The sequence below is a fragment of the Hyperolius riggenbachi genome, chromosome 2 (assembly GCF_040937935.1).
Source record: "Hyperolius riggenbachi isolate aHypRig1 chromosome 2, aHypRig1.pri, whole genome shotgun sequence".
NCBI lineage: Eukaryota > Metazoa > Chordata > Amphibia > Anura > Hyperoliidae > Hyperolius > Hyperolius riggenbachi.
Genome location: NC_090647.1, coordinates 215,232,419 through 215,253,724, shown reverse-complemented (window position 1 = coordinate 215,253,724; position 21,306 = coordinate 215,232,419). Strand labels below are relative to the sequence as shown.

The 21,306-nt window shown below is 40.5% G+C and overlaps 1 protein-coding gene across 3 annotated transcripts in view; it reads left to right on the top strand.

The window, feature by feature from the left end:
* LOC137546098 (cohesin subunit SA-2-like) overlaps positions 1 to 21,306 on the top strand; it is a 99,516-nt gene that overhangs the window by 69,318 nt on the left and 8,892 nt on the right. For 2 of the 3 annotated variants that reach the window (XM_068268109.1, XM_068268107.1), the window contains 8 exons: positions 3,250 to 3,342; positions 3,450 to 3,597; positions 5,399 to 5,538; positions 7,041 to 7,142; positions 10,328 to 10,473; positions 14,149 to 14,274; positions 17,501 to 17,688; positions 20,566 to 20,695. In XM_068268109.1, the coding sequence (XP_068124210.1) occupies positions 3,250 to 3,342; positions 3,450 to 3,597; positions 5,399 to 5,538; positions 7,041 to 7,142; positions 10,328 to 10,473; positions 14,149 to 14,274; positions 17,501 to 17,688; positions 20,566 to 20,695 (1,073 nt within the window). The remainder of the gene's footprint in view (positions 1 to 3,249; positions 3,343 to 3,449; positions 3,598 to 5,398; positions 5,539 to 7,040; positions 7,143 to 10,327; positions 10,474 to 14,148; positions 14,275 to 17,500; positions 17,689 to 20,565; positions 20,696 to 21,306) is intronic. The other variant, XM_068268108.1, reaches the window with a different exon arrangement.

Below are 21,306 nucleotides of genomic sequence, written 5' to 3'. Positions count from 1 at the left end.
TTTGACAGTAAATGGCTTTAGCCAACCACTTACAATTCGTGAAAGAAAAGTTTTTGTGTTTTCATTCATATTCTATAAAAAATGGTTAAGAAATCATAAATTCTGCCATGGGTATGTAAACTTATGAGCACAACTGTACCTGGCATGTGTGCTAGGCTGGCTGGCCTGGCTTCTGTGCTGTGCTGCCTGGGTGGCCTGATGCTAGGTTGGCTAGCAGTCCCCCATACCCCGCAGTTTTCCCTGGTAGTCTAGTGCCCTCTCCCACTCCCACATTGTATTCCCTGGTGATCTAGTGTCTCCCCCCCATCCTCTCACAGTATTCTCTGTTAGTCTAGTGGTACCCTCATCCAGCCATAGTGTTCCCTGGTAGTTGAGTGGTCCCCCCAACCCCCTCTAGTATTCCCTGGTCATCTAGTGGTCCCCTCCATAATAATCACTGGTTGTCTAGTGGTCTGCCCATAACCAACTAGTGGTAGTCTCCCCATAACCAACTAGTATTCTCCGGTCATCTACTGGTCCCCCTAAACCCCGTAGTATGTCTTGTCATCTAGTAGTTTTCTCCATACCCTGATAATATAGTGCACCCTCCCCTCCATAAACCCATAGTATAGCCTGGTAGTCTAGCAGATCTCCTTCAGTGATTCCCTGGACACCCCTTCCAACACGGCAGAGATGGGCAGCGGATGGCACTACTTGCTTCCTCTGCTCACCTGGTCTCCGGAATCTCAGACACTAGAGGGGGGAACCTGCTACAAAAGATGGGTCTCGACTCCAGATGCTGGACAGCCGGAGGAGGTGAGTAGTGCCCGCTTGTTGACCAACTCTGCTGTGGTGGTGGGGGGGGGGGGGGGGTCTGGGGTGCACAAACACCCGACATTCAGGGCACCTCAGGCATAGATTCAGGACCCAGACCCCCCTAGTGGCAGGTTTGTAGTATGGTAGACATTTGTTAAAGTTTTCCAGGAATAACAGCCATTGGTGAGTAGGTGGTGGTCAACTTAACCACTTGCCGACCGCGCACTCATAACGCGCGTCGGCAAAGTGGCAGCTGCAGGACCAGCGACGCAGTATTGCGTCGCCAGCTGCAAGCTGATTAATCAGGAAGCAGCCGCTCGCGCGAGCGGCTGCTTCCTGTCAATTCACGGCGGGGGGCTCCGTGAATAGCCTGCGGGGCGCCGATGGCGGCTCGCAGGCTAAATGTAACCACAAGCGGAAATAATCCGCTTTGTTTACATTGTACGGCGCTGCTGCGTAGCAGCGCCGTAAGTCAGATCAGCGATCCCCGGCCAATCAGCGGCCGGGGATCGCCGCCATGTGACAGGGGACAGACTGTCACTGGCTGCACAGGACGGATAGCGTCCTGTGCAGCCCCAATCTCCGGGGGGGAAGCAGGTAGGAGAGGGAGGGGGGAATTTCGCCGCGGAGGGGGGCTTTGAGGTGCCCCCCCCCGCCAGCCACACGCAGGCAGGAGAGATCGGACCCCCCCAGCACATCATCCCCCTAGTGGGGAAAAAAGGGGGGCAATCTGATCTCTCTGCCTGCTACCTGATCTGTGCTGGGGGCTGCAGAGCCCACCCAGCACAGATCACTAAACACAGCGCTGGTCCTTAAGGGGGGGTAAAGGGTGGGTCATCAAGTGGTTAAAATTGCATATTTTAGTTGAATCGCCTTATCTTACATTTAATTTCAATTGTAGAATTATAGAAATCTGACACATGTGGTTCACATTTCTGTAGCAATAACTGCTACATCTGCTATAAAGCTATTACATCTGGAAGATATAAGATAATGCTGTTCAGTATTATTCTGAGGGTTATATGTCCCTGCTTGTTGCTGCCTAAAGGCTAGTACTGACAATGCACATTATTAGTTAACCCACTGCTAACCCTTTTCTAACCAGCTCTGTATAAAAATAGAATGACTGTACTACAATTCAGCATGCATGTTAAAGGATAATTATCATTAAACATGTCAGTAATAAACATTACTTAGCAAAGTCACCCATCAAATGCATGAACTGAAACATCCCTGCCAATAGAAGACACATTTCTAATAAACAGTGCTGCAGCATTTTCATCTTAAAGAGGCACTGTAGTCAAAATAACATATATAATAAAAACTGCTTATTTTTTCAATATTCATTGATAAATGTTTGGCCATTGTAAAATCTTTTCTCTCCGTTTTACTTTCTAAAATGTGTCATAGGCGGCAACAGGTTTAGTACTGGAGGGCGATCTCTGCAGGAATGTTCCAAGCTCAGTGACATGCCTCCCCTCTATGCCACTCTCTCTCTCATTCCCCCCCCCCCCCTTCCATGCTGTCACACCCTTAAAATGCTGATAAGTAGCTTGTCAATAGCCTTACAGGGAAAGGGCATCCCTTTTTAGAAGAGGCAGGAATTGCAGAATGCCTTTTCCCCACCTCTTCATGCTCATGTACCGCCTCTCCTCCACCCTCCTAAGCCTCTCCCTGTGCTCAGAGCACTGCCTGCAGCATGGTGATCTTGTGCAGGAAAGTAGGATCTCTACTACTTATGCATGGTGATCTTGTGCAGGAAAACAGGACATGGGAGCGAATACTATGACCTGACTGATTCACTTTATGGTTTTGGTTGGATTTACAGTGGTCAGTTGCATAATGCATGCATTACAATAAGAAGTGTGAACTGCAATGGAGACTGGATATAGACTTTACTTCAAATCCCGCATGTAGCAAGTTAGAGTAAAGGTGGCCACTAATGATCCAATTTCTTGCGAAAAATCGTTTCAGCGATCAGAAATTCTGATCGGAAGTGGAATATTGTAATACATTGTTCAGTACACCATCAACGAACCAATCTTTGCTTCCTATCTATCACAACCAACAAGAAAATCCAAATTTTGGTTCCACGAAAATTCATTCGGACAACATTTTTTTTCACTCGTTCATAATCGATTGTATCCATCAATGGAGGTTATTTACAACCAATCCGATCAGAATTTCTGATCGCTTAAACAATTTTTTTCTAAAAAATGTGACAGTTAGTGGCCACCTTAACACAATCAGTTACAACACAGTACTGTGAACAGGCCCATGGTATTGTATGGACAGTGAGGTGACACACATACCGGTAATTATTCTGCTATGCAACTGAGCACTGTGAACTAGACCTAATGGTTGTTATTTATGTGCCTGCATTGTCAATGAATCCTCTGCAGGCTTTGGCACACCAGCAATATATACCAATGTCAGGTCTCTTTTTTTCCCTAGGAGGAAGCTGATGTGCTTAGGACAAAAGTAAACAACTTTTATCAGATTTGCAGGAAATACTTGAATCACCCAGACCGGTTAGTGAGGGAGCAGGTGAGTGTTAAGTACAATTCATTTATCCTTAGATTAACAAGATTATGCATTTTGGAATTGATATCATTTACAATATGCCCGGATAACTCTGAACACCTTCTTTTCAGTCTTTCCTTTCCTTGTGTGACCTACTTATGTTGCTTAGCAACCAAGGAGGAGGGACATATTATTGTGTGACTTCAGCGCTGGAATCCGAGCTTCTCTCATTTATCCATCAGCATGTCTTCCAGGCTCAGGAAGATGAGAAATGTAAAGGTGACTCACTATTGGCGTTGTTAAATAATTTGTCATTTCCTACAAACAAAATCCATTTATGTCTTAATAATGCTGATCTATATATCCAAATGCAAATATTACAGCTGCTGTGTGCAAAAGTTTTAAAGGGAACCTGACAAAATTTTGCTATGTTTGTTAAATGTGGGTGATTCAAACACTACTGATGCCAGAATTATCACCAAGTTGCCAGGCAACCAGTATTGTTTAAATGGAAATAAATATATCAGCCTCCATATACCTCTCACTTCAGGATCCCTTTAAAGAGAACCTCAACTGAAAATTAAAAGTAAACAAACACATCATACTTACCTCCTGTGTAGTTTACTCCTTAATCTCTTTCTCCTCTCCTACGTCCTGTTAGGCCACTGTGATCAATGGAATTCTCTGTCCTCCATTTTGAAAATGGCCATTACTCCATAACAGCTTCCTGGTCAGCACACTATTAAACTGTAATATCACCCACTGGAGCCATAGGGAAACATGGACATTACCTTGCACATTCAGTTGTAACTGACAGCTGCTGATATATAACTGACAGCAACCGGTATATTTCAGTTCTGACAAAATCTTGTCAGAACTGGAAGGGATCACTGTAAGAAGAAAATGGTGAGCTTCTGAGAAGAACTGATGGTGAGGTTAGTATGTAATATTCATTTGCAGCTACATCATGCATTTATTTGAAATAATTTTACTCCGTTCAGGTTCCCTTTAAGTAATGTTATACATAAACCTATAAACATTTGTGGAGCAAAGCCAAAGTGAAAAGGTTTAAAATTATTTTTTTAATTTCTTAAAAAATGTTGGAGAACTAAATGAACTAAAAAAAATAAATCGCCCAATAAAATAAATTACTTACCGTATTTAGCTTACCTACCCTGTTGAAATTAGTGTTCACTGTCAGATTTCAGAGAAATGTGATCTGAAAAAAAGAATATAATATTTCTTGTTAAAATGAAGGGGGGAATTCAATTACCATCTGGCCATAGAGTGTCCTTATCTAAAATAGGAACCCCCCAAAAACTTCACACAATCCCGCTGGCACTGCACAGTTCTTGAAGTTAGGCAAATGTACCCAGACCAGGAAAAAAAATATGAGGGGACATATAGGGACCTATTTTAGAAGAAAAAAGAGGTTAAAGAGGTTTACATATATCTTGGGTCACTACATTTTTTTTAGCAATGTTTTATATTTGGATGTTACAACCCCATTTAAATCAGCACCTGATCAGTAATATGTTTCTTTATTGAGTTTGCTGATTTAAGGATTTATGAGAAGACAGCAAAGACCTAAAGTTTAGAAATAGCTACAGCACAAAGCCTTGTGTATTCTAGGCCCTTATCCTTGCAGTCACCTGATTCATTCTGTTATGGCCTTCATCAGTGCATATGGCTAGAGCCATTATGACATGAAAGTCAGAAACATGTGTTTGGATTGTAGTTAGAAAGTCCACTAAAACATTGGAAGGATAAACAAACTGAATAGTAGTACTGGTTGGGAATCCATCCTTGCCATAAGAGCGTCCTCAGAAAAATGCTACCACTTAACCACCAAACTACCCTACAGCTCTTTACTATTTTATTAATGGTTCTTATAACTCAAAGAAAAGAGTCAGCTCTGAATAATGCAGCAGCAGCTACACATACAAGTTCAGAATAAATTTCATATTCTAAATGCTGAACAGTGCTGTTTAATAGCAAAGTGCTGTTATGTTATTGCGTATTCCATGTAAATATGGGCAGTGTGTACGATGTAATCAGTATCTGTTATTTTAATGTGCAGCAACGTCCGAGAAAGACGTAGACATGGCCCTGGTTACCTTACAAAGGAGGAGGATGCTTCTAGCTGTTTATTGCAAGCTGATAACCTCCAGTATAGTGGAGATGTCAGCAGTTGCTGAGATTTACAAGCAGTATATGAAGGTAAATTACAATCTTAGATGCATTCAGTTAGTTTGTTCTCTAGACCGCATACATTTTCATGTAGACTATGCATAAATGTAAACAGATTAATCAGAGCCTTGTAAAATTGTTGACTTTGTCCTGATGCATTGCATTCAAAGGGAATAGTCAATGTTTGCCTTAAGGTGGTCTTACACAATACAATAAAATGATCTGATTTAACAGCAATTCGATAAAAATGATCGTATCTACAGAAAAAGTGAAAGCTTCTTTTGTATTCGAGTGAAAATTCAGATCGGATTTCCCATTTTTTTTCAATTTTTCTGGATTGGGAGTGGTGGAAATTTCTGATCAATTTTTAGCAAGATTGTATGATGTGTGGTAGATTTCATAATGCAGTAATTCTTGCAATTTTTCAAAATTGGGGGAAAAATTGAACACGTGTGGTGCATTGGTCATATTTTTCAAATGTTACAATCAATCAGAAAAACTGATTGTAAATCTTGAATTAAAACAAAAAAATGTATGTTGTGTGGCCACCTTTAGGCCTTGTTCACACTTCCAAGCGCAGATGGCGGTGCAATCAGAATGCAATGCCCGCCATCTTCTCTTCTGTACGTTGCTCTGCTGATCCCGGTCAGTACAGTGAATGGGTCAGTGCTGCGCTTTGTTAAAAAATAGTGTGAACTAACCAGAAGAGCCAACCAGTATTGGCCTATAATTGAGTTGACACTACACTAAATGGTTGGGCTGTTTCATTTGCCATACCATTATTGCTCTTTTCACTGTTTTATTGCTTGTGCTTTTCACTGAGAGCCACGTTCTTTTATGAAAGCCGGAGTATCCAGACTGATTCACATAATACATACCACAACCTACCCTGAAGTGCTCTGAATGCAGCTATTTTCATTATTCTAGATTATTTTCTTTCTAGATATAGTTTCATTATTCTAGAAAGATTCTGACACCCTTGCTTCACCCCCTCTATCATGTGAGACACATTGTCCCCCCATAGTGAAAGAATGTATGCGAGCCTACAGGCTAGAGACGAGTTTATCTATACAGGCTCGGCCACAAACTGCCAGGTGACATTCCTTGTACGTGTGTACAAGGTTTTAGCATCAAACACTATTGTAAGTCCCCTTTTCCTGTGATGTTATCTTAGTACATCTTACCTCACTCAGAGGATTCTCTCACAAATAGTACCAATTGTTAGAGCCCTACCGATCACCCTCTACTGTACAACAGTTTTACAGTAATTGGAAACTGCACCCTCTTTAGAAGCCTGAGACAGTTCTGCACTGAACTCTAGAAACCTCCCAAGATTTTCTTCCAAAATCTGCCTTTGGGATTCTTTCAGATCGTTTTTTTCATTTCCAGTTTGTTGTTTGGAGAAGTGTTACAGTACAGGCAAAATGATCCTATTCACATAAGGGACAAATAACCTATATTTCTGTAATCATATGAATGTCATAGTCTTGTAATTTTTTTTGTTTTGTTCTTTTGTTTACACACTCTTATAGACCTACAATGAGTTTGGTGATATAATCAAGGAGACCTTAAGCCGAACACGACAAATCAACAGGATAGAGAGTGCAAAAACAGTGGTCCTTTGTTTGAAAAAGGTAAGAAAATTAAACTTTGAGGGCCTATTTCCACTCCGCCTGAATCCGGGCCGAGTCTGCAGCGTTTTCCCGCATATGAGGGGGGCAGGGAAACACCCTGCAGGTTTTTGTAACACGTAGCCGAGTCCCTATGCCGTGCATGGCATGGCTTAGAACGAGAGCCACGGCCAAATCGGTAACAGCCATGGCTCCTAATGGAAACCTGCCCTTACATTCTGAATTCCTCACCTCGCATTTAAAGCTAACCATATGCTGTAAAGGCCTCCAAACATTGTCAGATTAAATGTTAGATTTGATAAAAGCAATGAATCTAGTACATTTTTTTTTCCAAAACTAGGGCACACCCAATCTTTCTGTTATAATCACTAGACAGATTGTTTATTGAACAGGAAAAGCCCTTCTTTTTCAGACCGATATAGGCACGGGGGTGTGATTGAGAGGTGGGTGAATGACTTGTGCATAGGCATGTACTGCATCAAGTGGTAGAAAACTAGAGACAGCAATGTTCAATCAGCTGTATGCAGAAATCTAAGGGCGGGTTTCCACTTGCGAAGTGATGCGAGTGTGGCTACGTAGCCGCATCGCATAACTTCCGCCGCCGGCCGCATCACTTCCGCATCTCCCGATGCGGAAGTGTATTGAGGAGATGGGACGCAGCTGTGGGCGGATGCGGCCGTGCGAAAAACATGCACGCAGTGGAAACTCTTCCACTGGCATGCATGTTTTTCAGGACCCCTGCGGTGCGTTGCGGCTATGTAGCCGCATAGCACCGCTCCTAGTGGAAACAGGCCCTAATGGATGTAAAGTGGCACACAGCTTTTACATGATCAGTAATTCTTGATTGATTTTTGATGAGAGGAATATTGATTTCCCTAGTGGAGCACACATTCTACATTGCATGCCTACCTTAAAGTGGTCTGAAACTCTGACATAACATATAATAAGAAAATGTGTTTTTCTACTTTTTATTATTCGTACAGTTATCATATTTGCTTTTTTGCACAAGTAATATTGTCTGTCTACAAATTACAAGTTTCCAAAGTGTAGTTTTTTTTTTGCCCTTTACTACTAAATTGCATTTTATTCTAACTGCTTTTTATTATATATTACAATCTTCTAATGAGTTGTTCCTGAGCTGTGTGTGTGCCTGGAGCAAATACAGCTTCCCAGAAAGTGTTTTTTACTTGTTACACACAATGGGCCATATGCAATTCACTTTTTCACCTGAGTTTTCTCCTGGTGGATATTTTCAAACTTTGTCAATAAAATGCCTTTTAAAGGGGCACTATGGGGAAAAATTGTAACATTTAAAAGATGTGCAAACATATACAAATAAGAAGTATGTTTTTTGCCAGACTAAAATGAGCCATAAATTACTTTTCTCCTGTGTTGCTGTCACTTAGAGTAGGTAGTAGAAATCTGACAGAAGCGACAAGGTTTGGACTAGTCCATCTCTTCACGGGGCATTCTCAGGGATTTATTTATTTTCAAAAGCACTTAGAGAATGGCAGTCGATCTGTCCAACTGCCAAAAAACTGTGTAGCGAGCAGCGAAGCTGGCCAGCATCATTGTTTAAATCCTTTTTAGGGAATATCTTTATAAAGAATAAAGGCCTTGCTGAGAATCCCCTATAAAGAGATGGACTAGTCCAAAACCTGTCACTTCTGTCAGATTTCTACTACTTACTGTAAGTGACAGCAACATAGGAGAAAAGTAATTTATGGCTCATTTTACTCTGAAAAAATTACTTCTTATTTGTATGTGTTTGCACATATTTTAAATTTTACAATTTTTCGCCAAAGTGCCCCTTTAAATTACCAACAAGCAAAACAATAGTCAAAATAATTTTGATAGTACTTTTTCACCTACTTTGTGGTACTTTTTCCATTGCAAAGTGCTGAAAAGTTAATCTAAATAAAAGATCAAAAATTATCTCGTAGGAGAAAACTCAGGAGAAAAGGTTAATTGCATAAGGCTGCATGTATCTACATTGGAATGTAAACAAAGATACTGTTATCTCCAGTTTGGATGCAGATTTGAAGATGAATAGCAGGACAAAGTGCTTTGTTTAACCATTTCGGTGATGTTCTGCTAAAAAAAAATTCTAGGATAGTAGGTTTAAAGCTGTGAGGAATCTTTTAGAGCTAAGTAGAAATGCTGATTTTCAGACCACTTTAAAGGCCCTTTTCACTAGCAGTGTTTTGTGATCAGATTCCAATCACTTGTGTAACGCAAACCACTAGACACTTTACAAACTAATGGAAACTGTGTGGGGACATTTCCATTATAGGATGCGTTTTTTAACAATCGCAAATGTCATTCAGTTTACATTTTGAGTATAATAAAAGTTTCAAACACAAAATTATGTTAAGAAATACATTTAATTTAATTTTCCCTTTCTGCCAGACCACATTTCCCCCACTCCTCAGCGTTTTGGCAGAGAATGTGTGTTTTTTCTTTTTTAAATTCACGTTCGTGTGCAAAAATCTGAATGCGAACACAAATTTTAATGCGAAAAAATGCATGCAAAGAAAATGGAACCCTGCCTGGACGATGGAACTGCTGGACGAGCCTGACTCATCTATACCGGTTTCAGCTGTCTTTCCCTGGACAAGTCAGCATTAATGGCAGCCTGTCAGGAATCACCAGGATTCAGTAGAGCAATGCCGCCTGCTTGCCATGGGTTACTTCCCTCTGTGCTTGTGCACATCAGCAGATACTGAGGATGTATACTATTTGCATGTGTATAGCACGGAAGGCAACAGTTAATCTTTTCTGTGTGAAATAAAATGTATGTCACATGTGGAAGAATTACTTATTAGGGAAGGATCTCTATCTTGTGTTACATTTTGCTGGCCAGTAAATGAAGGCACAAGAAGGCAGAAGTGTGTGTGGTAATGTGCTGTGATTTGTAATGGGATTGCATGTTTCCTGCATGATGTAGAAACATAATTGAAAGCATGACTTATCACGCCGCTGGCCTTGTTATTAGAGAGATACAGATGCTTGCCATCTCATTCACTGCATTGTAAATAACCCCCCTTGACACGCGGCAGGAAGGTCATTGAGAGACAGCTGAAAATGAATGCAAATGAACAAAACTGAATGTCCTTGTTCCTTAAAAAGACATGACCCGTCACAGCTCTGCTTTTCTTTCTCTCTCTGGCATGGTGATGTGATTGCAGCTGTTTCTGGAGCAAAGAGAAGCACATGACAGTGCCACTCCGTCCACCGCCTCATTCACTAACATAAAGGAGATGGCTCGCCGCTTTTCCCTAACGTTTGGCATGGACCATGTGAAAAACAGAGAAGCTGTAGCTATGATTCACAAGTAGGTGATGTGGAGGCTTTCCCCTTACATTCACCATGCTATTTATATCATTCAGTGTCACTACAGGCCACACTCTTTTCTTATCAACTACACTGGCTCTAATATTAGAGTGCGTGAAGGAAAAACAGATCTTGGTATGGATTGCACATACGTTTACACTGCACTTTATTACATAATAATCTACTTGCTGTAGGAAGCAAGAACTTTTTTTTCCTTCAGGTACTTTCTTAGATGAGGCTCAGTGTATTCTCTACAATCATTAGAACTAGGGAGAATGTGCAATAAAAGTGTTACTGTAATTTACTGTCAGTGGCTTGAAAACCAAGGTTTTATTGTATAGTATTGAGACAGCAGGATGTTGCTGTATACAGCCTTGGGGCTTGATTCACTAAGACAAATAGCATGCCTTATCCGAGTTGGCACGCCTTATCAGGGATAACACGCCTTATCAGAGTTAACACTTCTTATCAAAGTTAACATGCCTTATCAGAGTAGCATAGTGAGCGCTACAAACCCGCAGGGGCTCAGGGCAGGACGAGTGGAGCTCTCGTCTTTGCCAGTTAGCAGGCATAAGTTTGTAGCGCTCGCTATACTACTCTGAAAAGGCGTGTTAACTTCGATAACGCGCCTTGTCAGCGTTAACATGCATTATCACTGATGAGGCATGTAAACTCAGATAAGGCATGCTATTTGCCTTAGTGAATAAAGCCTTTGGTCTTTTAACATATTCCAATAAAGCGTTTTTATTTATAATTACATTGGTGGTGCCGACCATTCTTCATGATTGGGCTTGTGTGTCTACCTGTGTACCTGGAGACACTGGTCATGGCACACTCTATGGTTTTTGTCCTTTTGCATAAGTGCTTGCTCCATCCACACTATAGCAAAACAAATGGCAACCTTCCCTTCCTCAAGCTGAAGTGCTGATATGTATCATCTGAGTACAGAAGGTCCTGCAGCAAGGCGTATGTAATAGGACCCCCCTCCTATTAGTTTTCCACATCTTTACTTGCTATGAGACATTCCTGTGCTGACCTTCACTCTTTTATACATGGAAATAATTTTTCCTCCTGCCTCCTACAACACCAATAGAACGCATTGGTCTGGTGATAGCGAGTCCGAGCTGCTTTGAGAGCAGAGTTATGCACGCCTATTAATAAGATGAAATGCCAGTCTTGGGCCTTGGTTCCCAACACATTTGTCATGGCACAATTATGTGTCATGGCAGCTCAGATCACATGTTACTTCTTCCCAGCTGTTTACATGCTTACTGCTTAGTACTGTGATGTTTTATGCTTTCTGCTTGTAACAAGGTTTGTGTTATGTTTCAGGTTTAATTGTCTCATGACATGAAAAAGGTTGGGAACCAATCTGAAAACACTGCACCACCCACAACTCTTACTGTAGTTGTGGATAGAGTAAACTAGAAAAGGGGTGCAGCCTTTTATGGGTCTTTACTGCTGCCATTGTAACCGTTGGAGAAAATTTTCTTCAGTCTCTGTCCGGACAGGAAGTAGATAAATCTCTTCCTCAGAGCAGGGGAGGACCTATTCGGGTTTTGAATTATTTCCCTGTCTTCCTTCCCTGATGTCACTCAAAGTTGAGCCATTGTCATCACAGGGAGAAGTAAGCAGTCTCTATCTCTGTGGGAACACAGGTAGTGGTGAAAATTCAGCAATACTTTAAAATCCACTAACACAAGTAAAGATAAACTTGGCTGTACCTGAAGCTGGTAACCTGAATCCATGCTCAGATTATACCCGTCTTCCTTCAGAAAGAAAAATAAAATACAGATGAAAATCTCCTGCAATATATTTTAGACATGCTTCTATGCAATAGACATAGTGAGGGTTCCCACTAGGTGCACTGCCATCTGCTTTCCAAGGTGTCTGCATTCTGACAAATACAAGAACACTGCTGTGATCATACAAATCACATACTGGGCTTGATTCACTAAACCGTGATATGACAAATAGCACACCTTATCAAAGATGTCACACCTTTTCAAAGATATCACACCTTATCAAAGTTAACACGCCTTATCAGAGCAGCATAGCGAGCGCTACAAACTTATGCCTGCTAATTGGCAATGGCACTCGTCCTGCCCTGAGCCCCTGTGGGTTTGTAGTGCTCGCTATGCTACTCTGACAAGGCATGTTAACTTTGATAAGGTGTGATCTCTTTGATAAAGTGTGCTACTTGTCATATCACGGTTTAGTGAATCAAGCCCACTGTGTGGTAATGGGAAAACTCACTGCATGCTGCATTTTTGGTGCAATTGTGTTTTGGTCACCCTTCCTTCAGTACAACTGAATTGCACTATGCAAGCACAAAGAGAAAAATACAGTACATTTTTTTCTTCAACAATTTCTAATTTCGAGTGGCAAGTAAAGATTTATCTCTAAACAAAGCACATTTTTGCAGTGATTAATGGTAAATAAATACATAATAAGTAAAAATAGTTCAGTGTGTGTTTGCATGCTTATTTTATACCCCAGCAATTATTTAGGCATTCTCTTTTCTTTATCAACGTTTAAATAAAAGCACATTTTTTTTTATAAAAATCTGATACAACATTTTATTAGCCATACAAATCATTTTTTAATATTTATGTTTACCTTTTAGTTTTAATTCTGCAGCCAGCCATACTTTTCCTGACATGGCAGATGTCTGAGAACATGCCTACTTGTAAACCTGATACATGGGTGAACGGCACACCCAAACTTTACACTGCACAGTCTAAGCAATTTATCAGAAGACACGCCCATTTACTGCTTTCTGTTCAGATGCTGAAAACGGGATTTTTTTTTACAAAAGTGTAGGTTTCCTGTCAATGAGTAGTAGTCAGTCAGATGTCATTCTTTTTTACATTTGACTACCTCAGTACAAAATTGGTACTAGCTGCTGCATTTTCCACTAGCATGATGATTCCAAAAGGAGTTCTGTGACTGCTTTGTAGTTCCAGCCATCTCTTTGGGCTAATTTATACAAAGGCTGAACTCTGAAATCCCAGGGATGCATTTTCTTTCATAACATAAGTCTGTTTGAAGTAGTAAAGAATGCAAGTTATTTATAGCAAATAAAGCTGTTTAGATATTCCCATTTGACAGTCTGTATTGGACAGATAAGCAGCTGAAGCAACACAAGGAACCTAATATAAAGAACCCATTCCCTTCATACATAGGCCTCAATTCACTAAGATCATGCTGGAGATAATAAGGCAAGAGAAAACTTACCTCCACACAGTGAGAGAGTTATCGTATCTCTCCATTCCTTAAGTTACCTCCTCTGTAGTTAATTTACCTCCTCTGTAGTTATTTTCACACGCAGTTAATTAACAGCCTGTCTTTAAATCTGGAGTTGTTTTAAGGATTGGAGAGTTAGCTTAAAGACAGAAGAGTTAACTTTAGGTTTGCCTGAGGTAAAATGTTTCCTGAATACTACATGCCTTATCACCATGGTAACAACTCTAGAAATGTTACTAAAGACAGGAGATAAGCTTAGTGAATTGAGGCCATTGTTATAAATCTGGCATGTGTGGGCTACTAGCGGGATAAACATTTTCTGTTGTTTGTGCAGTTATTGAATAGAGCCTGTTATTTGCAATTTATGTATTTAGCGGGAGAGTCCCTGAATTGTCTTCGTAATATCTTCCATATTTTTATATCTCATAAGACAAGGCATTGAATTTGCCTTCAAGGACTCAGCAAACGAAGAATGCATTCCACCTGCCAACCTGTCATTCCTGGTGCCCATCAGTGAGTTCTCCGGCAAGCTCCTCCGAGCTGATAAGAGGATGGTGTAAGTTGGCTGTAATGCAGATCTGTAATCAATCAGTGAGCCTGCTTTTTTATTTACAAACGTCAGGTTCCGGCACTTGTTTAACACCTCTGTGATAAATGTGATGCTTATGATTTCTGTGCTCTCTGTTTGTTTGTGTGAGGTTTTCTCCATGTATTTTATTGACCTTCCACACAAACCTGGTTGGCATCTTACAAAATGACCCCTGGTAAAGATTAGGAACAAAACACTTCTGAGTCATAGCAACATCTCCTTGGATAAAGCAATGCAAAAGTAATAATATATAGATTACAGGCATACATGAAAAAAAAAGACACCTGGAAAAAAGGGCACAGGGGATTGCCGCTAGTAGAATATGGCTAACATTAGCGATAGCCTACTACTGGATTCCGATAGTGAAATATCGGCAATCTTTACCGATATTTTACCATGGCTAAACTCACCCAGAACTCTCCACTACCGATGCCTAGACCCCCTTCCTCTCCCCCTGCGAAGCTGCGATTTGTGGTAAAGAAAGTAAATTTGCTGCAATTTGTGGCAAAGAAGGTACTTATTAGGTGCCGAGGCATGTGAATATGCAAATGGCAGCATTGCATAGTGGACACTCCGCTATGCAATGGGGAAGCAGAGAGGAGAGATTAGGAAACACCCTAGAAAACACAAGTACGTATGTCAGTATAATATGTCAGTATAATACTTACAGAAAGTGGAGGTATGGTAAATCTCAACTGGGTTACATTATGGCAAGTACAAAAATCCCTTATTTCCAGTATTATGCATTGCAATATCGCAGTCTAGGAACTCCCCAGAGATCCTGGGATGACATTTGGGTTTTGAGTCCCAAGTTCTGCAACTCTGTTGTACATTTTCAGATACTTGCTAATGAGAGAAAAGTAATTGAGCAGTGCAGATATATTAGAGTGAGTCACCCTCTTCTTGTAGAAGCTACAAGGCTGTATAAAAAATTAGGACATTTCAGAGCTATGACTCTAAACAGATGAGACAGCAGAATCCTGAGACAGGAATTGCATTAGTCATGTTCTGTATAACAGGCATCAAGATGAGGCTGGGGTGTTTAGTAGACTTTGATAATATTGTATTTTTTATCAAGATTCATAGTGACTGATACTTCAGTGTTAGTGCAGATCAGGGTGCCTCATTCTCCAGTAGTGCATTTATTGTTCTGGAGGGCTTTCTAACCATGAACTACATTTTTGTAGATTTAATTTGTCACCTCCATGAAGTACAAGCTAATGACTGTCATTAGCATATCTCTTCTAAAACACCTGGAACACCTGCACTGAATGACGTGCAGCAGTATAATAATATTCTGTGTCAGAGTTTATTAAAAAGCCAATTACTGAAAATAGAATCCAACCCCCCCCCTCCCCCCTCAAAAATTTTTTTGCATCATGTTGCATTTCATCACTATTTATAAAGCTCCAAAGTGAAATGTTATGTGGCGCTTCACTCCTTGTGTTCACCTCTCTATAGCGAAAGTTCCATCACTGATAGTAAATCTCCTCTCACAGTGACACCGCTTATCAGCTCATTGCAAATATTTGGTGCATTCTGAAACTATAAAATATGCCGTTTGAGGCCAATCTAAAATCTATTTTTGCATTGTAGTGGGAATCCGATGCCGACACACAAAAAAAAATACAAACATATGACCCTCCGGCAGAGCACGCCGATAGGGTCATATGCATAGCGCTGTCCCTGCTCAGTGATGTACTACCTGCTGGGCAGGAAGCATGTCTCTGGGATTCCCGTCGGTACGCGCATGTGCTGCGTGACACACTGCACTGCTATGTGTTGTCCTTATACTACCACTAACCCAAGCACTGTGCGTTAAGCCTGATGCTTATGATAACGCACTGTTGCCCTTGCATCAGCACAGATACTTCCAGCGCACCGCAAGGGATAGCAGTAAGTGTGGAAGACTCCATAGAATTTCATTGCTTTTGTGGCCCCTTGTGGCAGAATAGGGTAACTCAACACAGGTTTATCCTGCATATGTAAAAGGGGCCTGACACTTCATATGGTTGAGGAGCTGAAATCCTATATCAGGCAAGAAATAAGTGGTGATGCAGCACAGTAGAAAACATGCACCTGCCCCCAATTTTTAATATATATTTCTGGCTCCAAATTCAAAATAAACATTAATTTCAGTTTCAGCATCTGCTATGCTAACCTTGTTCTATTTTTAATTCAATATAGGGTTTGATTTTCAAATATTTGCAGTCTATATTTATTTAAATTTTAGGTACATGTGTAATATACTGTCTATGAAATTTGACTGCCCCAGTTAAAAGATATATATTCTCCTTTGGAAATCTACATATTGTTATAAAGTCAGGAACTTTGGCTGTCATTTGCACTATGTCCCACATCGGTGCAATGCATTGTTACCGAGTTTGAGAGTGTTGAATTAAAAGTGTCCACTCCTTTTACTGGAATCATTGTCCCCTTGCCCAATCACCTGGCTCAGACATCTTTTTATTCTAACTCTATGTCCCCTTTGATAGTGGACATTGCACAACAGCCAGGACCCTCACCCGCTTGCTTCACTTGCTGGGCTTTGGGCTGGAACCTTGGGTTGCCTGGTTAGTGCTGCTGGCAGCCAGGCGCAGTGAACACCCCCATTACTCAGGAACGGCGCGTCACACTAATATGGGGCATATCGCAAATGTAAGCCAAGATTCTCAGATTTCAACATGTAGATTTCCAAAGGGGAGTAAATATCTATTAAACAGGGCAATCAAATTTGGTAGATGGTACAATCCGTAAGTACAAAATTTTACAAAACGCTCCCAACCTGTTTGTGATTAAGATTGCACCTCTTGTGTTAAAACACCACCTGTCAGATTTTTGCATGAATGAATATGTTAGGCAGCAAGAGAGGTAGAGCTTCACAACAATTTTGTCAAGTGAGTGTGAATCAGTATTTTACACGCAGAAGAAAGCTTTTAGTATTACTTTATATAAACTTAGTGCTTCAGATTGTGTTTTTACATTTGTAAAATGACTCCTCCTACTATTTTGGAAAGCGCATTATATGGGGAACATATTTTTTCTCAGTTGCACTATAAAATCACCCTTCTACATTGGATGGAGTATTAGTGGAGTATTAGTGGAGAAGGGGGTTTTCTCAGATATTTAATGTTCCTGTAATATGTTGCTGCCACTGTGTTACTGCGCACTCATGCAAGTGTTTCTGTGGCAGGTATGGATACCTACAAAGGTTTGCTAATGAGCTGTTGGTGTATAAAGGACCAGAATGGAATGCACTCGTTATATACAGAAATTCTCTGCTGGATAACCATGATGAAGACCTTTCCATAACTGGCAGCTCATTTTCCAGAGAACATTTCTCCACCAGCACACCCTACCAGTCTAAGAGAAGAACATATGGTAAGTCTCAGTTACTGCACTTCTTGTGTGGTTGCCATTACAAAAAATTGGGAGCTTGTTGTAATTTTTAATGAAATATCTGTCTTCAAGCTCCTGATTAGAAGGTCTGTATGCATCAGTTGGTCAAGATTTTTTTTCCTTTTGCCTATACTGCACATCTACGGTATGTGGGAAAATTCAGATTGAAAGCACATACTAGTTATGTAGAAATAATAAGGTAAGGTGGAAGTATATTTTAAACGTGTGTATGTAACCACATAGGTGTGCATGGCCCTAAACTACCTTATTTGAAAGCATAGGAATTAAATCAGTTTATGTGCTGATATGTTTTTTTTTCTATATTATTTTAGTTGTGTTTAAATGGTTATTACAATTAAGTAAAAAATCTGTAATAACATATCATCACTATACAATAAGTGACACTATACTATTTCTATAACTTTTTTGGGGGGAAACCATTTAAAAATATACCCAGAATTGTGCTCACTTTGTCTAAAGCCTGGTACACACCTAACATTATGATTGGCGAAACACTGACCAATATTACCACCTTCATGTAGTATGAGGGTTTACCGCCACAATCTGCTCTTAGTATTCAATGTCTGTTGTCCACCATACTATATGGGGGTGGTAAAATTGGTTAGTAATTGGCTAATCATAATTGAACGTGTGTACTAGGCTTAACTGGTTCATAAGTCTACCCAAAGCAACTGTACTGTAAAACGTACTGCTTGTGCACCACCGGCCATGTGTGTTTGCTGAAATTACATATTTATGGAGGCAGAATCATACATGCATACATTTAAAAGCATGGTACGCTAATTTAAACACAAGATATTTCTGATAGTAGTATATCGGTAATATTACCGATATTCTACTATCACCTGTTATCAGTAGTGTTACGCCTAACCCTAATCTACCCCCTACCACTAGCTAAACTGCTGAGTGCTTTTTGATCTATTAGTGTTGCGCTTAAGTTTTTAGAAAACCGCTCCCATTGACTTGCATTAAAATCATGGCAAAACTGCTGCAATCACAATTTTTAAAAAAATGCAATTGCATCTCACCGCGATTTTAATGCTGGTCAATGGGAGTCTTTTTTAGAAAATGCTGACAGATCGGAAAGAGCTCTGCAGTGTGGCATAGCCCTAACACTGCTGCTATCCAACACCGCTAATTGGCGTCCCCTCTGCTGCCTGGAGTGTGGCTGCACAGTAGCCCAACTCTAGCCTCCAAATTACTAGCTGTAGCCGGTAACTTTTCAAATAAACATTGTTGCCTATGACAACACCCAATTTCGGAGCCGCAAACTGCGAGATGATTTGCTAAGAATTTTTTTTTACTGTGGGGAAGTGGGGATACACCCTAAAGTGTATGACTTTTTGAAATAATAGTTATTTGTATGTTGTTCTTGTTCTCCATGAAGCCTCAGTGCTATTTATCACATTTATACTGCCTACCTGAAGACCTGCTGCCAGTCTAGAGCCAGAAATAGGGAATATGTGAAGAATGGGACTTCACATAGGAAAGGCAAAGGTTCTTTATGTTTTTCTCTGAAGTATGAGCAGTTACATAGTTTTACTTTGTGTCTGTGAAGCACTATGCCTCAGGCAGGAATTCCCACTTCATGCCTATATGTAGACTTTATTTCTGACATTAGATCTATAGGCAGGAAGTGGTAATTTCTGAGAAATCAGAATTCGCTTAGTACATGTGTAAAAGTGTGTTGCAAATCATATTTCACAGGAGAACATAACATTGTTTTTCCTTAAAAAACAAAACAAAAAGTATTTCGGAGATCAGGTACACTCAAAGTAGAAACAAATTGTCACATAGCCTCAAGATTTAAATGTGTAGTAGAAATGATGACTGGATGAGGAATGTAAATAAAGCTACATGAGAGAAGACATGCTAAGATTTACAAAGAGTAAATAGTGAATGTTATGAATGGCCCATCAACCTATATATTTTATATTTAGACTTTTCAGTTCCATGGTGTACATTCCGACCTTCAGTTCATCTCGATACTGAAGGCAAACAAGCAGCTCAGCTTTGAGCCAAGCCCTCACAGCCTCTGAGTAGGTGGTTGGCTGTCAGAACAAAAGTGGCCCATCTTAAGGGTCCCAAACAGGTTAGATTCCCTAACTATATATAGAAGTTACTGGTATCTATATTGTTAATTAAAATGGTGGGATGAGGTAAGAAAGACACAGCAGGTCATGCAGGGACTGGTTATCTATCATGCAATAATTTTCTCTTTTCTCAAGTATTTTTAAAACCTTTAATTTAATCCAGAGAAAAGTCAGCATTTAGTATTAGATGTTTTCCTTCAAAGGACAACTGACTTGAGAGGAGAATGGAGGCTGCCATATTTATTTCCTTCTAAAGTAGTACCAGTTTCTTGACATCCTGCTGATTATTCATGGAAATAAATAAGACAGCACCCATATCCCTCTCAGGTCAGTTGTATTTTAATGCATTTCTACTTTGTCATATTTTTTTTTTCTTATAAGGGGTAATGCTTTGTATAATTTAAGGCCTGTTGCAGAGGGAGAAGCCCGTTGGTGAGTTTGCATTGTGGATGCAAATTCATTTGATTCAGTGGCGCCTCCTGTCATCACAGGTCTTATAATATGTTCTCTCATTCATGTACTGGGAGCAGGTTTGTAACCTTTAGTGTAACTATGATCACAGTAAGCTTACCGTACTTATTCTGATATTGGTGGGATGGGGCTCCTGAAAGCTTGTGAGTACCCCTGCGTACTGATATAGATATGAAGTGGTGTCTTTTTCTGAACAGTGAAGTGAAGTGATACCTCTCAGATGTGTAGCTGTACAGTTGGCACAGCGTGTTTACAGTTCCACTCTATATTACAGAACACATTCCAGGAAAAAGCTCAGGGGAGAAGAGTGCACTTCATGAACAGAGCTCTCATTATTCCACTACAAGCAAAGGACCAGCAGCCCCTCAAGATCACACATCAGAACAGTCAGCATCCCTGGCAAGGTAAGGAACACCCCTTGCATAATGTGCACATGAATAAAACCAGGAATCACTAGATGATCCAAGTAGCATTCTCATTCTTACACCATTACTACACAAGTGTGCCTTCCTGCAACAGCACATAGATGTGCTCCACACACATCAACCTCTGATACATGACAGCTCATTGGATAGTGACAAATCAAATAGCTCATAATTAGTCAAATAATGTCTCCCTTTACTTCTTCCAGGAGTGCTGGGGCTCCTTACGTAGCCATTAAAGGACAACTGTAGTGAGAAGTATATGGAGTCTGACATTTATTTCCTTGTAAACAATACCGGCTGCATGGCTAGCCTGCTGATCCTCTGCCTCTAACACTTTTAGCCATAGACCCTGAGCAAGTATGCAGCAGATCAGGTTTTTTGACATTTTTGTCAGATCTGACAAGATTAACGGCATGCTTGTTTCTGGTGTGATTCAAACACTACTGCAGTCAGATAGAGCAGCAGGGGTGCCAGGCAACCGGTATTGATTAAAAGGAAATAAATATGGCAGCCTCCATATACCTCTTACTACAGTTGTCCTTTTAAGTTAGGCACTCCCTGCCCAATTCCCATGTAATCCCACTTCCGAC